The sequence below is a fragment of the Chrysochloris asiatica genome, unplaced genomic scaffold (genome assembly GCF_000296735.1).
Source record: "Chrysochloris asiatica unplaced genomic scaffold, ChrAsi1.0 scaffold00207, whole genome shotgun sequence".
NCBI lineage: Eukaryota > Metazoa > Chordata > Mammalia > Afrosoricida > Chrysochloridae > Chrysochloris > Chrysochloris asiatica.
In genome coordinates, this window is record NW_006408725.1 from 1,026,903 (window position 1) to 1,051,251 (window position 24,349).

The 24,349-nt window shown below is 40.1% G+C and overlaps 1 protein-coding gene across 1 annotated transcript in view; it reads left to right on the top strand.

Moving 5' to 3' along the window:
• TBX19 (T-box 19) overlaps positions 1 to 24,349 on the top strand; it is a 47,527-nt gene that overhangs the window by 17,775 nt on the left and 5,403 nt on the right. Inside the window, exons 2-6 of the mRNA XM_006872627.1 lie at positions 4,379 to 4,643; positions 6,387 to 6,521; positions 10,357 to 10,418; positions 16,580 to 16,641; positions 21,556 to 21,744. Coding sequence (XP_006872689.1) covers positions 4,379 to 4,643; positions 6,387 to 6,521; positions 10,357 to 10,418; positions 16,580 to 16,641; positions 21,556 to 21,744 — 713 coding nt within the window. The remainder of the gene's footprint in view (positions 1 to 4,378; positions 4,644 to 6,386; positions 6,522 to 10,356; positions 10,419 to 16,579; positions 16,642 to 21,555; positions 21,745 to 24,349) is intronic.

The window sequence follows — 24,349 nt, forward strand, 5'->3', positions numbered from 1 at the left end:
TAAAGCTATCACCTTGAGGACTAAGGTGCACTTGCCCCAAGCCAAGGTATTTTCAATCACTTCTATGCATACAAAAGTGGGACAATGAATAAGAAAGACCAAAGAAGATTTGATGCCTTTTGATTGTGGTGTTTGTGAAGTATATTGAATACACCAGGAACTTCAGAAGAAAGAACAAAGAAATATGTCTTAGAAGAAGTACAGACAGAAAGCTTCTTAGAGGCAAGGATGATGAACTTTATCTCATGTACTTTGGACATGTTATTAGGGGGGACCAGACCCTGAAGCCCGGATGCCAGACTTCATCTCTTATAATTTGGACATATTGTCCCTGGAGAAGGATATCATGCTTGGTAAAACGGATGGGGCCTTGTCAACATATAGAAGGTGAAAGATGCAAAAGGAAGTTGAATGAGTAGAGGGGCCGGGAACAACTTCTATTCAACAACTGAATGCCTGTCGTGTACCAAGGATTCTACTAGGCATTATACAAAAGGGGCTTCAAAAAGTTTGAGGAAAGATTCCATCATCTTTGAATTCCATTTTTTCACAAGTTTTTGAAGCTCTTTGGTACTTCTACTTTAGAGCATTTTCTCCTTTTGGCCATGAAATACATTGCATTTGAAATTATTCTGCTGTCTTATTGGGCCAAATCATATTAAATCAAATTAGTCTTCTTAATCTGCTCATGTTCCATTGGTAGCCCAGCATGGATAGTCCAGCATGCTGCCATCAGGTTCCAAGGAAAAAGTCATTCTGAAGAGCCTGAATGTGCCATTTCCAAATTTTGGTCTGTGCAGACCCCTGATAATGTTCCTCTCCATCGTGAACTTCCTGTAGGCATCTTTCACTTCATAAATTCAGTCACACATGCACTGGAGGAGGACAGAAGGAGCCAAGCAGTATGTACTCAGAGAATAGACAGACACCAGACTGTACTTTAAACACTAACAACTACACCTGTATCAAGAAAACAATGCAACTTTATAGCTTGGGAATTGAAATTTGGTTGGAGAACGCCAAATAATAATAATTACTATTTTTTAAACTTTTATTGTTAATTTCTGATGCGTGCTGTTGTTGTTAGCTGCCTTTGAGTTGACTCTGACTAATGGTGACCTTATTAACAACAGCATGAGATATTGTCCAGTCTTGCGTCATCTTCCTGGTAACTGATATGTTCAACATCTTCCTCCAGCAGGTGATCCATCCTGTTAATATGTCAAAGCAAGCAGATCAGACAATGTTCTATTGTGACCCATCATATTTCCATTGGCTAACTGTTAGAAGTGGACCTCCAAGTTTTTTTTCCTAAGCTGTTCACCATGAGTGACCCTGTTGACCTTGAAATACTGGTGGTATACCTTTCAGTATTAGAGCATCAAGCAAACCACTACAGTCTAACAAATTGACAGATAATTCTGATGATTAAGAATAAATAAAACCAAAACCATGAAAGTAAAAAAAACCCAATTCATTCATCTTCCACGTAGAATAATAGCCACTGTTGCTTTTTTGGCATTTTTCCTTCTAGTCTTTATATATATATTAGATTAAACACATGAGATTTTTAACTTCCAATTGTTTGTGTGCTATTTAAAATGCAAAAAAAAATTCAAACTATATGTGTACACAGTTCTCTTCCCTCCTTCTAAGATGGTGCTGTATGTTCAGCTTTTTAACCATTTGTTAACTTCACTTAATAATATTTCAAAGGACCCCTGGTGGAGCAACATTTAAGTGCTTAGCTAACCAACCATTTGCAGCCATCTGGTAGTTTTATGAATCACCTGTAACCTGCTTCCACAAAGATTGCAACCAACAAAACCCTATGGGACAGTTCTACCCTATCACATGACTCAGAATTGACTACAGGGCATACAACAACAATGAAATTTCATAAGCATTTTCTTGTCTTAGTAAATACTCTTCAAAAATATGTAATGCCTACATATTACCCCATCATATGGATGTAGTGAGCTTTCTTTTACGAATCGCTTCTTGTGAATATACTTCACCCTGGCAACATGCTTCACCCTGATGAATGCTCTGACCAGCATCCTTGAGCATTATACCCTATTCTTGTGCATGTTATGGGGACCATGAAGTACCTCTTATCTTAGACAGAATAATTCTTCACAGACTTGAAGACAGTTGTCAGGTTTATCTCGTCTAATCTTCCCAATCTCTTCAGTCAAAATAGACTTGATGGCAGTGGGCTTTTCTTCTTTTAATCATCAAATCAGCATTCAGGGAAACCAGGCATTTTGAGGAACAATAAATGCAACTTGGAATATTCAGTGGAGGAAAACTAAAGGAAAGCAGTCAGATGCGACAGTGCCTCCAGCTATCTGAGAGTGCAAATTAGCTTGCAGTTAATTGTTGTAGCGGATTGAAGAAGGACCAATGACTTTATGCCAACATGTCTCAAAGTGTGTTCCCTGAACCCAAATTCCACTAAATGTCCATGGTTCCATGGTCAAGTAAGTTGGGCGAGTGCTCACCTCCACTGTCGCCCTGAGGGTTCACAGCATATCTTAACATATAAAAGGCTCTAAAAAGTCCTGAAGGAAAGATACTAGTCTAACTTTTTTTTTATTTTTAGTTTTTATTGTGAATTATGTGATAGTTTACATGGGAGAACATTAACTTTACATTCATCCTATCATATATTGTTTCATTGCCATGGTTACAATTCCCTCCAGGCATCATCAACCAACCAAAGGGTATACCCCGCAAGTCCCTCTCCCTCTCTGGGTCTAGAGACCCCAGCCGCTCCATCTCTCCACATCATCACTTTTGCCTCCATCTCTGGGGTCACTGTCTCTCTAGGTAGAGTCCCACACTCTGCTCTTCTCCCTTGATGGTCCCAGGGACCTCTGCTCCTGGACTGCAAAGTCAACTACTCCCCTCCTTTTGCTACAAAATGTCTACCTTTACATTTCCAACCCTCACAGTCAGTCCTGATAGCAATTATTCACTATTGTACCACAAGAGGCCTATCCCCATCTCCTTTCATCAGCCCCGCCCAGACAGATTGGATACTGCTTAGTGGAGATTCTACTTTCATCCACACCCTCTGGTTCTAGGCTCCTTCTTGAAAGCTTGTAAGCCAGTCACTTCTTGCCTTTGTAGGCCCTGCCCCCCATTTTGGGTAGCAAATGTCCAAGTTGCCCATCCCTGTCTACCCTGTGTGTTGAGCATATGGGAATGATCCTCGCTGTAGAGATTTGTTCCCTCTTTTGAGCTACTGCATCCATAGGTGCAGGTCAAGTTCATCAAATTGTATCAGATTACTCTTTTTTCCCCCCCCCCTCTTCTTTCTTCTTCTAGTAGAGTTTTGATCATCCAGTCATTGAAGCCAGGTCAAGTGGGTATTATCTGCAAGTGTGGGTGTTCTTGTGCTTATGCCCTCTCTTCTTATCAGCTGGACACTTCACTCTCCACTCTAGTCCTCTGTGGCTATGTCACTGACTCTGGGCCCAGGAGTCCCCAGCTCTTGCCATACTGCCCTAATCTAACTTTTATATAGCTCAGAGTTTTCCACATTTGTTTCCCCCATACTTATTTTGACATAAAAACATATTTTGTTATAAATGCTATTATTATTATTCATAAACAGTATTTTTAATGAGACTAGGAAGGGCTGATGTATTGTGTTAGTAGGAGAACTTGATCGAGGCTAGAGGAACTCTTTGAAGGAAACTCTCTGTCAATTTAGCATCTGATTATATACCTTCAGCTTTAGTTTTCTTCTCTGTCCAGTGGCTCCGTGAGTTGTTTTCAAACACTGAAATGAAACACTGTGTTTTAAAATGAAACTCCAGTGTCAAATGCATCCTTAAAGACCTTCTCTGGTTGAGCTGGGCAAAGGACTTGGCCCCTGTTTATTCTGTCTTCCCTAGGGAGTCTCTGGGTAGTGGTAGAATTTCTGCCTTCCATGCGAGAGATTTATGTTCCATCTGACCAACACACTTCATGTATAGCCACTACCAGTTTATTAAGTGGAGGCTTGTTCCATTGTTATGATGCTAACCAGGTTTCAGTGGAGATTCCAGATTGAGATGTACTAGGAAGAAAGGACTGGTTATCTATTTCTGAAAATCAGGCAATGAAAACTCTACTGATGATCTACAAGGGTTCATAGAGATGGTACAGAACCAAGCAATGTTCATTATGTGGTGTATGTAGGGGATCCTCGTGAGTTAAGAATCATCATGAATCAGGTCAACTCTACAGCAGCTAACAACAACCACAACAGGCATTTTCTAACTGAGCCCCAGGGCACACCTGGAAGGGCTCCTTTGAGTTGAAAAACTGTTCCAAGTAGGACTCTCTAGTATCCCTCCTGAAGTTAAGTCTTTGCATTTTCTTTCAGGAGGATGTTCCCTGTCCTAAAAATCAGTGTCACAGGGCTGGACCCCAATGCCATGTATTCCCTGCTGCTGGACTTTGTCCCAACGGATGGCCACCGCTGGAAGTATGTCAATGGGGAGTGGGTGCCTGCAGGGAAGCCGGAGATCTCCAACCACAGCTGCGTCTACATCCACCCAGACTCCCCCAACTTTGGGGCCCACTGGATGAAAGCTCCCATCTCCTTCAGCAAAGTCAAACTGACCAACAAGCTCAATGGAGGCGGGCAGGTATAACCTGGTCACCTGGCCACCCGCCCTAGCCATCCCACAACACCAATCAAGACATATCAAGGGTGCATTTAGGCAATTAGAGGGGTCCTCACCAACCTCTTCTCCCACAGAAGCCAATTATTCCCTGGAGTCCAAATGTAAACAGGAATAAACAGCTCTTAATTGGTGCTTTCAGTTTTTAATGGACTTCCTGATGTTAAGAGACAGTAAGAGAGAGCACTGTAGTTTACTTAATTATCACGGCCCTTTTCATAGTTTGTCTTGTGTGTGGCGCTTTTTACCAAGGCCCGAGTGGGAGATGTGTGTGGGTACCAGGGTTCTGTAATTCCCTCCCCCCACCTTTTTTTTTTTTGGTGTAAGTGGTATGCTGGCAATAGGCAAATACCTTAATAAAAAGCTGCTCCTAAATGAAATAATTACAACTTCCACTTGGGCATTATGATAATTATCAATAGAATATTGAATCAGCTTTGGTGTTTCAGAAAAAACAAAAAAGATCCAAGCAAACCTTAAATAAGGAAGGTTTTGTTTAAGGTCTCCAATTAGAGCAAACAAGATTTGGGGAGGCTTTTTCCTCCTTTGTTTTTGCTCATAGGATTGTGAATGCTAGTGTGTGGTATGAGGTTGTTGGTTACTTTATAAAATGAAGAGTGTGTTCTGGGGGTTAAAGACTTGACTGGGAGGAAAAGGTCTTGATTCTCTTCCCTGCATCACACACCTGGTTTTGAGTTTGTGCCCCTTCTTTGTGCTTTCTTTGTTTAGTCATGAGAACATAGTTCATGTTTTAGCACGTGGAACTAATGCCACCCAGTTTTTTATTTTAAACTTTATTATGAATTGAGTGAAGGTTTACAGAGCAGAGCATCAACCCATATACTTAATTTCCTTTCAACAACTGCAATCCCCTCAACATAACATCACTTATTCTACTTCCTCTCTGTGATTCTTTTTTCCATTCCATGGAGTCTTTTTGACATTCAGAAGATTCTGAGTTTTTTCTTAATTAAAACAGGAAATGGAAAAAGTAAACTGTTATTGCCACCTAGATTTTACCACAAGAAACTTTCAATAAGTCTTTCACTTGAATCATATAAAATAGATTATATGTAACCATCAGATATGAAATGTCATTGCTCTTTAGGTAGTCCTTTGTGAAATTCACCTATGCCAGTATTTCCAGATACTTTTTACTTGCCGTTGAGCTGATTCTGGCTCTTGGTGACCTCATGTGTGTCAGAGTAGACCTGTGCTCTATAGGATTTCCAGTGGCTGATTTTTCGGAAGTAAACCACCAGATCTTTCTTCAGAGTAGTCTCTGGGTGGGTTCAAAATGGCAGTCTTTTAGTGAGCAGTCAAGTGTGTTAGCTGTTGTACTACTAGGGGACTTAGATTCTTCATATGAGGAAAAACAATACGTGTTAATGGATAAAATCCAAATCACTGTTCTGCAAATGGGGGAGGGGGAGGGTGGAGAGAAGGAAGGCAAGATTTGGGCAGAAAATGGAATGCTCTTTGAAACAGCTCTTCTCTGACAACCCACCATCACCCCTAAAATTAAACTCCCTGGGAGCATTGGAACAAAAAAAAGGTTTTCCATTCATTTTTCAGAGAGGTGAAGTGGCAGAACTCAGGTAACCCAGGACTTCTGCATGTGTGCCTGTTACCTCAGTGGACACTGAGCTTGTAACTATTACCTATAATAATTTGCCTTTCTTCTCTTTCCTTCTCCCATCGTAACAGATAATGCTGAATTCTCTGCATAAATATGAGCCCCAAGTACACATAGTACGTGTTGGAGGTTCCCACCGAATGGTGATGAACTGCTCTTTCCCTGAAACCCAGTTCATAGCTGTGACAGCCTATCAGAATGAGGAGGTAAGTGTGTGTGTGTAAATGTCATCTGGGAGAGTGTGGTGGTGGAGAAGACAGGTGCGTGTTACTTGTCATGACAAAGCTCAGACAGAAGGTTTTCCAGAATTCAGATCCAATTAAACAACAAGTGCAGTTAAACATCAGAATAGCTGCTCTCCACTACCTCTTGCCTGCTAAGGTTTTCTTTCTTAGTACCCAGAAAGAAACAGTTGTATGATGCTTTGAAACCAAAAGACACTCCAGAGTCTTTGTCTTTATCCCAAATGATCCTTGGCCAGCCTAGAGCTGTGGGTGTTCTGGGATGGGTACAACAGGATAGAGCTGAAAAGCAATATTCTTACCTGCCTTAGAAGCAAGTCTGTGGGAATTGATTCAACTGCACACCTTCTTTGAATTTTTAGAATGTGTTCTATCCTGTTTGCTAAATTGTAATCACTGAGCACTGTTTGTTCTTTTCTTGCCACTCTTGCTGAGCAGCTAGAATCTGACCTCATTGTGATCTGGTTGAGAGCAGGATATTTGGGCCATTTTGAGGCATTCCCACACCTGCTGGTCATCAGAAACACCTGGGGAGGTTTGAGGGGTTTTATTTTCTTTAAGTTTTTTATTGTGAATTGATTGATAGTTTACATGGGAAAACATTGGTTTCATACTCATCATTTCATTGCAATGATTACAGTCTCCTCCATGCATCATCATTCAACATTTGTTTATATTCTCTCTGTTTTTTTTGTTTTGTTTTGTTTTTGGTAGGGAGCTGAGTTATTTTTGCTTATGCTTTAAAAAAAATATTTTAAGGTATAAATGTTAATTAAATCAGTCAGTAGTTCAGAAATCCATAAAGTCAATATGAAAAATAAAAGGTAAAAGTTTATTCTTACCTTCTAAATGTTAATCTCCAGAGATACTACAACAATAATCTCAAATGTAATTTCCACACATGTATGTGAATATAACCTTATATAAATTGCTTCATGTTATATAAATTTCTTTTTTTTATTCAATTTAGCAATGTATTATAGATATCTTTCTGTGTAGTAACATTCAGACCTAACTTACATTCTTTAATGCCTGAAGAGTATCCAGTAGAAAGGATAGATTGTATTTCAGGTGATCAGATCCCCACTAAGGGACACGTAGGTTATTTGCAGTTGTTTTATTTTTCTATTATAGATAATGCTGCTTCAGTGAATATTTAGAAGTGCAATTGTCCTGTCAAAAGAGTGTAAGTTTACATTTTTGACAGACATAAGCCTTCTTCCAAAGGGCATATCTATTTAAAACTCCCACACTACTATCAGTACTGGTTATCATCAACGTTTTTCATCTTGACAATCTAATGGGTTAAAAAATGGTACCTTGTGAATGTTTTCATCGACATTCCTTTATTTGAAAGCTTTAAAGAGAAGACTCTGGGTTCTTGCCAGCTGAGTTACAATCTCCAGGGCTGATGACCAGAATCTGTATTTTAAAAATATCTTCCCAGAGGATTCTGATGACCATCCAGGTTTGGGAACAACTGCCTTAGCACCCACGGGTGAAATTGAATTGCAGATTTAACATTCCATATGTGCAGAGAAAATGCTATTTATAAGTAAGTTGAACTTTGCCAACAGGCCAGTGGGAACAGGGATAACTAAATATCTCATCATTTAAATAGTTCCCCAGGTGGTAATGTTCTTCCAGGATAAAAATACTTAGTTTCTCATAGAACTGCTCTCTTTTCTTGATTGTTTCTCTACCTGAAGTCTAGGTGTCTGAGATGGTTGTGTGGCTTTTGCACCTCCTGGAGATTTGGGGAGGATTTGGGGACCATGTTCTAGGGGAACGTCCATCTGTGTGTAATTTGCTCTTCTAGACTGTGGCCCACAGAACTTGTCATTTGCCTGTGGGCTTGGTAAGCACTCAGTTTTTCCTGACTGCCCCTGGTGGACAGTTTCCTCTGAACACTCCCCACATCCTCTGCCAGCTATGGTGACCCTCCAGAAAATGCTACTTCGGGCTCTTGAACTCTGGAAGATCTACCCCAGAGCCTCTCTCTGCCAACAGTGTTTCCCTGACAGATTGATGCCGAAGCACACTTGGCCCTGCTAACCTGGTGTGGTGCTTTAGATAATTACTGAACTGCTAACTGTAAGGTCAGTGGTTCAAACCCGCCAATTGCTCCTTGGAAACCCTATATAGGGTTGCAATGAATTGGAAACAACTTGAAAGTACTTGACAATAACAACAACCTCACTCCCTTGATGCACCTCAGCTTCTCTAGGATTAATTAAGCCAAGAGAAAGGCTAAGTCATGCGTATGAGGGGCTTCAAAAAGTTTGTGGAGAAATAGATCTAAAAGAGAATTGAAATTTTCCACAAAAATTTTTTGAAACCTCATATCTGACTCCTTACCTCTCCTCTCAATTTTTCCTGCTTGCTTCCTGCAATTATCTGGGGTCATAAAGAATCATGCTTTTATTTTACTTTTCTTCCTTTCATCAGAGGGAAGCAAGCCTCAGGCCCATGACATTTTCAGCATTAATTTATTTGATCAATATTTACTGAGTGTTAGTACATGCTGGATATTGTTCTAGGTACAGAGGATATTGCAATAGACAAAACAGACATTTGCTCTGCTCTTACATCCTAGCTGGAGAGACATGACAAATATACCTCTGTCTCTAGCTCTAAGGATCCCAGGTGGCACAATGGTTAAGTGGCTACTCAGTGAAAAGTTGCTGGTTTGAACCCATCAGCCGCTCCTCGGGAGAAAGGTGTAGCAGTCTGTTTCTATAAAGATTGCAGCTGAGGAAACCCTATGGGACAGTTCCATTCTGTTCTGTATGGTTTTGAGTTCAAACTGACTTGATGTCACACAATGACAACATTTCTATCTCTGTCCCCATTTCTATCTCTATCCATCCATCTATCCATCCACCTACCAACCCACCCACTCACCCACCCACCCATCTATCAATCTGTCTATCTATTTGTCTCTCAGATAGAGAGTACTCTGAGGAACAATGAAGCAGGCTAAGGGGGATAAGGAGGGCAGTGGTGGTTTGGTGGTGGAATTCTCACCTTCCAGGCGGGAGACCAGGGTTTGATCCCAACCAATGCACCTGGTTGTGGTAGTTTGCACCTTCCTGTGATGCAGAAGAGCACAGATTTCAGACAAAGATGGACTAGGAAGAAAAGTCTGGCAATCTACTTCTGAAAATCTATAGATCACAGTGATCTTATCTATAATTGATCATGCCCACGGCACAGGACTGGGTAGCATTTTGTTCCATTGTGCATGGGGTCCCCATGAGTTGGGGGCTAAATTGATGGAAGTGTAAAACAACAACTAAGGGGAATAAAAGTGATAGTGGATGGGGGTGATAGTTTCATTTTTACATTAACATTGCCCAATGGGTAAGTGATTAGTTAAGAATCAGTCTTTGAATTACCTTAGGGAATTGATGCTAAACTGTCCTTCACTAAGAGTGACAAATAAGATCACACATGTACGACTCCCCACTGTACTCCCATTGGCTAGAAAAATGACTGACATGTATAGGGCTCAGTGATTGTTGAAAAACAAATGAATGGATAAAAGAATCAATGCTAGTCTTAGCACATTGGGGCTTTGCTCATTTTGAGTGCTTTTTTCTTTGTTTACTGTACACTGCATTTGTCACCATATGCCAGAGATGGTGCAAGAGTTGTATAGGAAACATGAAAAAGCAGAATTTTTAAAACTGAGGGGAATGATTCTTACTTTTCATGAGTTCACTGGTGAAGACAGAGGGCTTTCTCTGTCCAAGTGCATTCCACTGTCACTAACCCTTCTTGTCTTTGTAAACTCAAGATAACAGCTCTCAAAATCAAGTACAACCCATTTGCCAAAGCCTTCTTGGATGCCAAGGAAAGGTGAGTCGAGAAATGTCAATAAAATCTTGTGAATTGATTTGTTCCAATTTGAACTTTGTGATCATTTTGAAAGGAACTTGACTTTGCATTACCATAGATAGCCAGTTAAAGGACAACTTTCAAAGCACCACTTTCCACTCATGTCCACATAAAAGCATAATTATCTGTTCTTAGTAGGAGTCAGGAGAACGTCTAAATGGTAATGCTTTCTAAGTCCTGTTTGACTGTAGAATCTTGAAAATAATACAATTACATTTCTTTTTCTTTTTCTTCAAAATGAGAGTTTAGATTTCTAATCATTCATTCTGTCTTTCCCTTAGTTACTAAGGAGTGGCATTTTTTGTTTGTTTCTTTCTTTTTGAGTTCCTGGGTGGTACAAATGGTTAACCATTACCTTGTACGTTAACCAAAAGACTGAGAGTTTGTGTTCATTCAGAGGTACCTCAGAAGAAATGTCTGGCATTTAGTTTTTAAAAAATCAGTCACTGAAAACCCTATGAAGCAGAGTTCTACTCTGACACTCATGGGGTCTCAATGAACCAAAAATTATTTGATGGCAACTGGTACTGGTTTTAATAAGTTTTCTTTGGTTTTGTTTAAACTACCTTGGATCTACAGGTGATGAGTAGTGGTGGGAGGTTTCCATCTCTCAGATCAGAGGAGGTTAGAAATTAGAAACTTCTGGAGGGGGGGCAGTGAGCCGGTGTGAATGATGATTCTGCCACCATGACTTTAGATCAGTTACTCTCCATCTCTGTATCTATACTTTACAAAAGAATCTTGGTGCTTATTATTGGATTTTATTTGACAAATTCTTGAGCATATATATGAATACATTGAAGTAGTCAGATTTTATTGCCCGTGTTTCCAATCTTTTCAATATCTCCCGTAAGTATCTGTCTAGTCTTTGCTTTTCACCTTAAAGGTTTTGATAAGACTCTAGATGGATGGACATATGCTTATAATAATGTCACAAGGATCTGTCCTGTTCAATATTTGGATAAACTTTATGATGAGACAGAAGATGTAATTATAACTTTTACAGATAACAGAAAGCCTAAAGGAAAAGCTAATATGCTAAACAACTCAAAAAAAAATCTAAATTCAAAATTATACTACTGGAGCATAACAAAAAGATTTTGAGTACAAGGTCCTGACTTGAGTTCTAGCTTTGCCAGATCCTGGTATTTGATTTTTTCATAGGTCAGTATGCAAAATAAGTATATTAATGTTTCAATCACCAAATTATTGGTGGATCTAGTATACCACCAATAATTTTTACCTATGAAGATAAATAAAAAATATTGCTACTAGGGTTTCAGTTTTTACATGCACAGGTTTAATCCAAACAAAATGTGCTTAAACGTGTCTCTGTGATCATTGGATGGCTGCAGACAAGTTCTCTTAGCAAGACACATCTTTGTCTTGTTGTGTTTAATCAGTGCCATGGAGTCGGTTCTATCTTATAGTAATACTGTATAGGATTTCTGAGGAGCGACTGGTGGGCTTGAACTGTTGACCTTGTGATTAGCAGTCCAGTGCTTATGCTACAGTGCTACTACAAGACTTTTTACTCTTGTTTTTTTTGTTGTTGTTAAGTGCCATTGAGTCGTTTCTGATTCATAGAGACCCTGTATAGAGTTTCTGAGGAGTGATTGGTAAGCTTGAACCGCCAACCTTTTGATTCAAACTGACCTTGTGGTCCAGTGCATTATCCTGCAGTGCCACACCAGGAAAGGGAGAGTTTTTGTGCCATGGGGAAAAATGATATTGAGGTCAGGTCTATCATAAAATATTTAACAAAATTCAAGTGGACATCTTCTGACATTATTGAAGTGTTGCAACAAGCTTATGAGAATGCTGCCCCCCACAAAACAATAGTTTTTAGATGGATCAAGCATTTTAAGTAAGGTTGGGAAGACTTCAAGATGAGCCAAAAGAAGGAAGATCATTACCTTGATGAATAACAAAACTTTGGCTGATGTCCAGAAACCGATCAAAGAAGACTACAGAATTACCATTGATTGTGGATAGCGACTGAAGTTTGGATCTCATATAGTTTGACATTTTCAATTTTAAGCTAACATCTTGTCCTGACGAGTTTAAACAGTGTTGCGAGAAGAACAGCTAGCTCAAAAGCTGATTTTTTCACCAGTCTTTTAAGCACGATCCAAGCTAATAAGGAGGATTTTATCAAATGAATCATAACCAGGGACACATCTTGGATTTACTAATACAACCTAGAGAGCAAGCTCCAACCCAAACAATGCCTTCTTAGGGGATCTACTGGGCCAGTTCACTTCAAAGTAGAAATGTCAGCTCAGAAGACTATGATGGGAATTCCAAAGGCATAATCTTGATATATTTTGTTTTTCAAGGACACAGGATGATCATGGGAGCTTATTAGGAAGAACTTTTAAAAAAATTAAAAACTGCATTGGTGAGAAAAAGGCCATAAAGGACGTTGAAAAGGAACATGGTTTGAGTCCTTAGAACAGGAGTGGAGAACCCTTTTTCTGCTAAGGGCCATTTGGATATTTATGACATCATTCGTGGGCCATACAAAATTATCAACTTAAAAATTAGCCTGCTACGTTTGGTCAAACTGTGGTTGCCTTGGCAGGGCCAGACCTAATGATTTTGCTGGCCTTATATGGCCCATGAGCTGGAGGTTCCCCACATCTGCTTTGTTGTTGTTGCATGGTGTTACTGATTTGGTACTGACTCATAGATATATTATGTAGAATAGATCTGTTTAAACAACTGCCTCTTGGTCCAAGTACAGGTTCCTCATGAGCACAATTAAGTGTTCTGGAATATTCAGTATTTGCAATGTTACCATAGCTTGTCATAATCCACACAATCAAAAGCCTTTCTGTAGTCAATAAAGCACAGGTAAACATCTTTTGGGTATCCTCTGCTTTCAGCCAAGATCCATCTGATATCAGCAATGATATCCCTCATTCTACATCCTCAACTGAATCTGACTTGAACCTCTGGCAGCTCCCTGTCACTGTACTGTTGTAGGCGTTTTGAATTATATTTAGCAAAATTTTACTTGCATGTGTTATCAATGATAATGATATTGCCCGAGGATTTCTGCACTGCTGTTTTAATTTAATGTGGTATAAATTGGAGAGGACAGAATTCTCTGGGTAAAGGGTAGAGAAATGGAAACATCACCTTCAGAAGTGTACAGACCTAGATGGAAGATATATTGAGGAACAACAGCTTCCCATTTAATTTAAGAAAGGTTTCATTGATTTTGTAGCAATCCTTTTGACTTACCTTCATATATGCACTGAAGTCCTATACAAAAGGTTATTGTTGCTAGATGCCATCGAGTTGGCTTCGACTCATAGCAACCCTATGCAAAACAGAATGAAACACTGCTTTGTCCTGCACAATTGTTGTCACACTTGAGCCCATTGCTGTTGCCACTGTGCCAAACCATCTCTTTGGGGGTCTTCCTCTTTTTCACTGAGCCTCCACTTTACCAAGCATAATATCCTTCTCCAGGGACTGGTCCCTCCTGATAATATGTCCAAGTATGAAAGATGAAGTCTCGTCATTCTAGCTTCTAAGGAGGATTCTGACTGTACTTTGCCTAACGCAGATTTGTTTGTTCTTGGTACTTTCAATATTCTTCTCCAACACCATCGTTCAAATACATCGATTCTTATCCAGTGTTCTTTATACATGTCCAACTTTCATATACATATGAGGCAATTGGAAATACTATGGCTTGGATCAGGCTCACCTTAGTTCTCAAACTGGTATCTTTGCTCTTGAACACTTTAAAGAGGTCTTGTGCAGTAGATTTTACCTATTGCAATATGTCATTTGATTTCTTGACTGATGCGTCCATGAGTGTTGATTCTGAGGGTCTAGCAAAAATTATCACCACTCTTGCTGTAGAATTAATTTTAACCAACTTTTAGAAAAGACAAATATATCATTTTTGGACATAATCTCCTTGCTTTTCAATATATTTTATCCATCTGCTACAAACTTTCCTACTTCCTTATTTAAAAATGATTGAGGCTGAGCTGCAAGCCACAAAGGCACCACTGTTTTTATTTCTTCATCAGCGGTGAATCTTCATCCTCGAAGGGCTGCTTTCAGGGGACCAAATAGGTGAAAGTCTGATGGAGCAAGATCAGGACTATAGGGAAGATGCTTTAATACCTCAAAACAAAGTTTTTGCAGAGTGTCAGCAGTGTGGACAGAGGTGTGTGGATGTGCATTGTCATGCAAGATCAAAATGCCCTCTGCATTTAATCCAAGTTTAGGCTTCAGCTCTTCAGTGAGCATCTCACTGTAATGAGCACTGTTGATTGTTGAACCTTTTTCCTGATAATGTTCCAATACCGGCCCTTGAGAATTCCAGACAACTGTGAGCTTCAAATTTCCAGCTGATGTTTGACTTTTGAACTTCTTCTTGGTTGGTAATTGAAGATGCTTCCATTCCATGCTCTGCCGTTTACTCTCAGGAAACATGACAATGCACATCCATACACCTCTGCCCACACTGTTGACACTCTGCAAAAAATTTGTTTTGAGGTGCTAAAACATCCTCCCTAAAGTCCTGATCTTGCTCCATCAGATTTTCACCTGTTTAGTTCCCTGAAAGCAGCCCTTCGAGGATGAAGATTCACCTCTGATGAAGAGGTGAAAAAAGTGATGCATTCGTGGCTCACAGCTCAGCCACAAACATGTTTAAATAAGGGAATCTGAAAGTATGTTACAGATTGACAAAGTGTATTGTAAAGCAAGTAGATGATGTCGAAAAATGATGTATTTGTCTTTTCTAAAAGTTGATTAAAATAAATTCTACAGCCAGAGTGTGGATAATTTTTGACTCACCCTTGTAGATCCAAGCAAAATGAAGTCTTTGACACCTTCAATATTGTCACCATTTATCATGATGTTATTTATTGGTCCAGTTGTGAGTGTTTTTATTTTATTTACATTTAGTTGCAATCCATACTGAAGGCCGTGGTCTTTGATCTTCATCAGTAAGTATTTTAAGTCCTCTTTGCTTTCAGCAAGCAAGGTTGTATCTTTTATATATCACAGGTTGTTAATGAATCTTCCTCCTATTCTGATGCTACATTCTTCTTCACATAATCCAGATTCTTAGATTATTTGTTCAGCATACAGACTGAATAAGTATGCTGAAAGAACACAACCCTAGCACACACCTTTCCTGATTTTAAACCATTCAGTATGCCCTTATCACTTTGAATGACTTCCTCTTGGCCTATGTATAGGTTCCTCATAAGTATAATCAAATATCCTGGAATTCCCATTCTTCACAATGTTGTCCATGTTTGTCATAATCCACACTATATGAAGCCTTTGTGTAATTAATAAAGCACACGTAAGTGTCTTTCTGTTATTCTCTGCTTTCAACTAAAATCTATCTGATGCCAGCAGTGATATTCCCTGGTTCCACGTCCTCTTCTGAATCTGACTTGATACACTGTTGAAGCCATTTTTAAATTATCTTCAGCAACATTTTACATGCATGTGATATTATATTATTCGATGTTTTCCACATTATGTTGGTGGATGCAAATAGTAACTACTGTTATTATTGCTTGAATCTTAGCAGATAGGACCCCAAATCAGTAGATCAAATTAAAGAGGAACAATATACAAATGTGGGGCTAGTGGTGGCTCAGTGGTAGAATCCTCACCTTCCTTCTGGGAGATGTAAGTTCGATTCCTGACCAATGTATCTCATATGTAGCCACTACCCATCTGTGAGCAGAGGCTTATGTGTTGCTATGATGCTGACCATGTTTCAGCAGAATTTACAGACTAAGATGGGCTGGGGAGAAAGGTCTGGTGATGTACTTCTGAAAATCAATCAATGAAATCTCTGAATCACAATAATTTGAAACATGTGCATGGGGTTGCCATGAACTGGGAACTAACTCGATGGCAGTTAACAATAACAATATCAATTGTAAATGTTATTTGATCACAGCACAATAGCACAAGTACATGCAGGGTGGCCTAGGGTAAGGAGACGCTTCAAGAAGAATTCTTACTCTAAACATTTTATTGCTCTCCAAAGATAATTTTAAGTATGCTTGATGCTGGACTCTTCTAATAAGCAGAACAGTCATGATGAACTTTCATTTTTCTTTCAGAAATCACCTAAAAGATGTCCCAGAGGCTATCTCTGAAAGCAAGCATGTGACCTATTCTCACTGTGAGTTGGGTGAAAAATGGGTGGGAGGTGGCTGGGCTATTTTAGGGGTGATTGCATTCCATACTCAGCCTTCTTGACTGTCTTGATTGCTTAAGGTATATTAAAAGTCTTCTGTCAGGACTCAAAGTGGGTATTTCTGCAGTTTCCAGAATTCCTAGAAAAAGTCATTGTTCCCAGGTGAGGCTAAAATATTTAGCTAGTAGGTAAGAATATAAATTAGAATCTGTCAGACTCTAGTTATCAAGTCTGGACTCCTGGTGTGGTGCTGTAGGATTAGCACTGGACTGCGAATCCAAGGTCAGCAGTTCAAACCCACCAGCTGCTCCTAGGAAACCCTATACAAGGTTGCTATGAGTAAAAACTGACTTGATGGCACTTAACAATAACAAAACAGTTGTCAAGTCAAGGAACCCTAGTGGCACAATGGTTAAACACTTGGCTGCTAACCAAAAGGTCTACAGTTCAAACCCAATAAATGCTCTGTGGTAGAAAGATGGGGCAGTCTGCTTCCATAAAGATGGCCAGTCTTACCACAAGAATAAGCAAGCTGTTCGCCAGGAAGCCATCAAGGCAAGCAATCAAGTTCCTTCAGGACAAACCCCCCTTCCAGACTGAAATTCAAAGGGAACACACAAGCAGGCAGGCATGTAAACTTGCTGGCTACCATGTTGGTCTACTGGTGAGTGGAAGAGGCAGCAATGAAGAAATGGGGTGAGTTCAACCATATTCCACAGACTTCCATCGACCTGAGATGAGAGAGAGAAGAGGAAGGGCTGGTTGGTCTGAAGTGTGGTGAGACCTGGGGATACCTGAGCCCATGGACAAGGACATAGACACGGAGGGCTAGAGCTGAGAGTGAAGCATCCAGCTGATATGAAGTGAGGGGAGATGCACAAGAATGCCCAAACTTGCAGATAGTACCCATTTGACCTAGCCTTGATGGCTTGATAATCAGAACTTGACTTGTTGTTGTTAGGTGCCATCGAGTCAGTACCAACTCATAGCAATCTTATGCACAGCAGAGCAAAACACTGCCAGATCCTGGGCCAACCTCACTACTGTTGCCACGCTTGAGTCCATCAATGCTGCTACTTGGCCAATCCATCTCATGGGGGGTCTTCCTCTTTTTCTCTGACCCTCCACCTTACCAAACATTATATCCTTCTCCAGCAACTGTCCCTCTTGACAATATGGGAACTTGACTAGAGGAAGATAAAAAAACAAAACAAAACAATTTTTGATAAAGGAAATGAGTGTAAATTGCTACAATTTGATGTACTTGACCTATATATATGGATGTGGTGGTTGTGGTGGTGGTTATGTGCTGTGGAGTCGGTTCCGCCTGATTCGTAACCACTACACTACCAGAGCTCCTTATATTTATGGATGTAGTAGCTCAAAATACCAACTAAGAAGGAAGGAATCTTCACATCAAGTATCAAGCATATCCCCTCTGTATACAGGGTTGATAGGGATGGGCAACTTAGGCATTAGCTACCTAAAATGAGGGGGCAATAAAGTCACTAAGTGACTGGCTTACAAATTTTCAAGAAGGAGTTTAGTTTCAGAGTGTACAGAGAAAGTAGAGTCCCCACTGAATAGTTTTCATCTTGTCTAGATGGGTCTGGTGAAAAGATATGGAGATAAGATTCTTATGATTCAATAGTGAGAAATTGTTCTCATGATTAATGGTGACTGTCACAATTGTAAAGGTAGAAGTTTTGTAGCATAAAGGAGGGAGTAGTTAATCTTACAGTACAGAAACAGAGGACCCTAGGACCATCAAGATAGAAGAGGAGAAACAGAGTATGGGACCCTATCCAGCGAAGCAGCAATACTAGAGATGGAGGCAGAAATGAAGACATGGAGCGAGGGAACAGCTGAGGACTCTAGAATCATGGAAAAAGAAGGCTGTGTGCTGGCAGCCAGGAGACAGGCTTGCAGAATGTGTTCTTTGGTTGTTTAAATTATTATATATTTCTGAATGTTTCTGTGTACACACACCTCCCCCCCACAAAAACAAAACAAAACAAAACGACAACACCACCAAACAAACAGGGAATGGAAGCAAATACCGTTGAATGATGATGCACAGAGGAGATTGTAATCATTACAATGATGGTATAAAGCCGATGTTCTCCCATGTAAACTATCACTCAGTTCACAATAAAAACTTAAAAAAATAAAAAATAAAAACTCTATGGGGCAGTTCTATTCTGCCATATAGGGTTGCTGTGATTTGGAACTAACTCCACAGTAATGGGTTTTTGGTTTGGTTTAGGTATCATGTCAGTGAGATTAGGAACTCTGCAAAGTGCATTCTGGGCATATCTCATACATGCACACCTCCCACTCTTGCCTCTCTGTTCTGGATGTCTAGTGTTGTTAGTAATAGTAGTAGTAGTAGTAGTAGTAGTAGTAGTAGTAGTAGTGTACCACTGAGTTGGTTCTGACTCATAGTGACCTTGTTATATAAAGTGACCGAGGCTATAAATCTTTACAGGAGCAGAAAGCCTCATCTTTCTCCCACTGAGTGGCAGGCAGATTCAAACTACTGACCTTGCAGTTAGCAGCCCAGCTCATTACACACTATGCTACCAGTTGGTCACCAATGTGATGCCTCAGGCAAGCTGTGGTCTTCCATGTGAGGAAGAGTCTGCATTTGTCGTGTGGAAGGCTCTAGGAAGTGCTGGGAAATTCTGTAGGCACTGTTGGGTGTTCCTAACCAGATGGCCCCTTTTCATATTCCAATCCAGTAGAGGAGGTCCTGTGATGGAGGTAGTCCTCTAAAGCTGACACAGTAAGCTACGATTGGTGATACCGGCATGGAAGAGTTAGTCCTGTTACCTGAGACACCTTTTAAATTTGGGTTACAGTGGCTTGCTAGGTTCCTTTCTGCAATTTTTCAGCCGTGGCATTCTTTACTTCCTCTTTCCCTGACCCCAACTCCATCTTCCATCCCAGAAGTAGCAACATAGTCACATAAGGGGAAGCAGCTCTCAGAAAAGCCCTTAAAAATGTGAGATGGAATAAAAAGCTGTTTTTGATTGTAGGTGAAGGACCACATGCAGAGCCAGTCCCTTTCAAAGTTTACATGTTTCAATATTTTCCATTACATGAGGGAAACTAAGTGTGCAGAAACCAGGTTCTGGGGGGTTGGGGATGGGTGGGTGGGATTTGCATGGCTTTGCTTGGTTGTTGTTGTTAAGTGCCACTGAGTTGGTTCCGACCCATAACGACCCTATATAGGGTTTCCAAGGAGCTACTGGTGAGCTTGAACCGCCGACCTTGTAGGTCAAACAACTTTGCAGTTTGGTGCATTAACCCACAGCACCACACCAGGACTCCGGCTTTGCTTGGTAGATACTAGAATTTTCATTCTAATAATCTAACAGGTACCTCTTGGGCCCCATGCTAATTGTTGTTATGTGCCGTGGAGTCGGTTCCGATCCATAGCGACCCTGTACAGGGTTTCCGAGGCTAATATAACAATGGGAAAATGAAAATGATGAAAGATTTGTTGAAAATTACTGAGTCCAGACTTTGTAACGGGAACTTGACACACTTTATTTGCTTGTACATAAAAAGTATTAAACAAAGGCAGTGACTTCTAAAGCTAAGCTCCATTTCCCTTCCCTAAAGTGCTGGTGATGATCTTAATGGACATTTTTAAGGAACAGCACTGGTCTAGTCTGAATCACATGTGTGGGTTTCTCAGTTGAGATCTGGTTGGTGGGAGGACACCCTTCTTGTTACAGGATGGCACTAGCAAGTCTGTCTTTGATACTGACTTTTTCTTGGAGCCCTGGTGATACAATTGTAAAAATGCTCAGATGCTAACCAAAGGTTAGAAATTTGAACCCACCAGCCACTCCATGGGAGAAAGACGTAGTCATCTGCTTTCATAAAGATTATAGCCTTGAAAACCTTTGGGGGCAGTTCTACTTGGCTTTTTCGAGTTGTTATAAGTCAGAATTGACTATAGTAACTGGTTTATTTTTGCTTTTGGTTTTGATTCTTTCTGTGTGAAACATCACCTAGTTGTAGATCTGTTGTTGTTAAGTGCTATTGAATTGCTTCCAACTTGTAGCGATCCTATAGAGGGTTTCCGAGGCAGCTGGTGGGTTTGAACCACTGATTTTGTGATCAGCAGTCCAGTGCATATTCCTATAGCGCCGAACTAGGAATCCAAATCTAGTTATCTATATACTTAATCTTCCCTCCTAGATAGCTTCATGTTAATTTAATTAAATCAGAAGCCACTTAAGTTTGCATTAAAACAAAACTTTTTATTGCAAATTGGATGAAAGTTTTCAGAGCAGATCAGTTTTCCATTCCTCAATTCATGTACATTTTGTCCATCTCATTCTTGCAATCCTTTCCATGTAATATCACACATCTCACTTCCTTCTTCCTTGTGTTTCCTGTTTCCTTTCCTCCTTCCTTCCTAACCCTTCCAAACTTTGTCTGTGGATAAATGCTGTCCTTTTGATCTAAGTGGTTGATTAGCTTCAGGTGTGTGCATCTTTCTAGTGTTATTGTTCCCCTTAGAGACCTGTCTATTGTTTGGCTGAAAATTGAGGCAAGAGGGTGACTTCAGTTCCAGACCTGAAAACTAAGCTCTTTTATATTTCTATTAACTTCAGCATTCAAACTTGTATTTTATATAGCTTATGATACCAGTATTTTTAAAGTAACTTTCCAGTGTCTGATAGATAGGACCTGTCATGTATCTCCAAGGAAGCCAGCCTACCTGCCTTACAGGCATCAGGGTTTGGGAGTTGTGATCTTCCCACACAGGTAGCCATTCAGTCTCATTTGCATAGAAATGTAGCCATGCAAAGTAGCTGGACCTCTAACTACTTGCATGGCAGGTCATGGAAAGTCTTAGTATCCTTCTCTTGTCTCTTCTAGTGGGGGGCTGGATCTTTTCCAATCCAGATGGAATGTGCACAGCAGGAAATGCCAGTTACCAGTATGCAGCTCCCTTGTCTCTGCCTGCTCCCCATTCCCACCATGGCTGTGAGCACTATCCAGGCCTCAGGGGACACCGGCAGGCTCCCTACTCTTCAGCCTACTTGCACAGAAACCACTCTCCCACAGGTTTGTGATTCTGCTAACTAAACCCTTGGGGGTGGAGGGAGAGCAGTGTATAAACAACTATAAATTCTCTGGAGTTGAAACTCCACTCAGCGAATGCATTTAACATATCTATAGAACATCAGCAAATACTATTGTTTTTGTATGGCGTCTTATTGTACTATCAGTAATATTGTATTGTCATTTTATATCTTAATATTTGATTATCTGGTGATATCACTCTTAGTCTTTTGTAATTATGTCACAAAACATGCAGCTTCTTTTATTGGGTGTGAAAGGCCTCTTCCCAGGCAGCTGGTGTACTGAGCAGTTTCAGCTGCATTCTTTAATAGCCAAGGACTGGTAGTTCTGTGGGTTGGGAACACTCAGCTCAGTGTCTCCAGCATAGCTCTTTTCTCCAGTTGCATTGCTTGGCTGAGTGCAGTCCAGGGAATGCAGGCCCAGCACTGACAGCAGCGCTCTGAGGAAGGTCTCTGGGGGAACCGGAGCATTCTCTGTGTAAGTCAATCAAAGGCATGCAAACCCATCCTTAATGATTTTTGCAGTCTGATGAGTTTTTAATCAGACTGCTAGTGTTTATACAGTTTATGTAGTTTTTCATTGATGATCTTGTGTCTGCCTTGGATTTCCGTCTCCTCAGATTTTGCCTGGTTATTAGATTTGTATAAAGGAAGGGAGAAAAAGAAGATTATATTTTCACTCAACTATTCATACAGCAAGTATTTATTAAAGGCCAAATATATGCCAGGCACTTGTTTAGGTAATAGGGAATATCATGACTAGAATCATGACAAATACCCTACCCTTGTGTAGATTATAGCCTAATAGTTTTTGTTTTGTTTTGTTTTGTGTGTGTGTGTGTGTGTGTGTGAAAAACATTGCCTTTTAGTTGATTCTGACTCGTAGTTATTGTTAGGTACTGTTGAGTTGGTTCCAACTTATTATATATACATAGAGTTAGCTAGCTACTCTATGTATAATAGAACAAAATACTGTCTGCTCCGCGCCACCTTCATCAGTGTTAATATTTGAGCTTGTCACTGCTGTCACTGTCAGTCCATCTTGTTAAGGGTCTTCCTCCTTTTCACTGACTCTCCACTTTATCAAACGTGATGTCCTTCTCCAGGAATGGGTCCTTCCTTGAAAACATGTCCAAAGTACATGAGACGAAGTTTTGCCATCCTCACATCCAAGGAGCAATGAGTCCTCACTGCTTCCAAAATAAATTTGTTAGTTGTCTGGCAGTTCCTTGGTAAATTCAATATACTTCACCAGCATACTAATTCAAATGCATCGGTTTTTCCATGGTCTTCCTTATTCATAATTAAGCTTTCACATGCATATGAGGTGATTGAAATTCCATGAGTTGGTGGCAGATGCAGGAGCTGAGGTTGAACAGGCATACCTAAGTCTTCAAAGTGATATCTTTATTCTTTAGTACTTTAGAGAGATCTTTTCCTGAAGACTTGCCTAATGCAACATTTCATTTAATTTCTTGACACCAGCTTCCATGAGTGTTGATCCAAGTTAAATTAAATATTTTCTCCATCTGTCATGATGCTGTTTATTGGTCCAGTTGTGAGGATTATCATTTTCTTTACATTGAGGTGCAATCCATACTGAAAGCTGTAGTTTTTGCTTTTCATCAGGAAGTACTTCAAGTCCTCTTAGTGTCCCCACAAGCAATGCTGTGTTATCTATATATCACAACTTGTTGATGAGTTTTACTTTTGATGCCACATTCTACTTCATATAATACACATTATTGGATTCTTTGCTCAGCATATAGATTGAATGGTGGTGATGGTGGTGTGCCATGGAATTGGTTCTGACTTATAGCAACCCTGTATAGGGTTCTTGAGGCTGTAAATCTTTATGGGAGTAGAAAGCCTCATCTTTCTCTGGTGGAGCAGCTGGTGGATTTGAACTGCTTACCTTGCGATTAGCAGTCCAATGCTTAACCCACTACATATACTACCAGGGTTCCTTACAGACTGAATAAGTATGGTGAAAGGATATCACCCTGACACACACCTTTCCTAATTTAAACCATTCAGTATCCCCTTGTTCTGTTTGAAGGGCTGCCTCTTGGTCTAAGTACAGGTTCCTCAGGAGCACAATTAAGAATTCTTTAATTCCTATTCTTTGCAATGTTAGCCATAGTTTGTTGTGATCCACACAGTCTAATACCTTTGCATAAAACACAAGTAAACATCTTTCTAATATGCTCTACTTTTAGCCAAGGTCCATCTGATGTCAGCAATGTTATCCCTCGTTCCACTTCCTCTGACTCCAGCTTGAATTTCTGCCAGCTTTCTGTCAATGTGCTGCTGCAACTCTTTTTGAATTGTCTTCAGTAAAATTTTATTTGCGTGTGATATTAATGTACTGTTAGATCATTCCCACATTCTTTGGGGTCACCTTTCTCTGGAATAGGTACAAATACAGATCTCTTCCAATAGGTTGGCCAGGTAGCTGTCTTCCAAATTTCTTTGCATAGACTAGTGAGTGATTCTAGCGCTGCATCAATTTTTTGGGAACAGACTTCTAGTAATTGGAGAATAGAGTTCAGGGCTAGTAAAGGACATAAATAAATAGTCACAATACA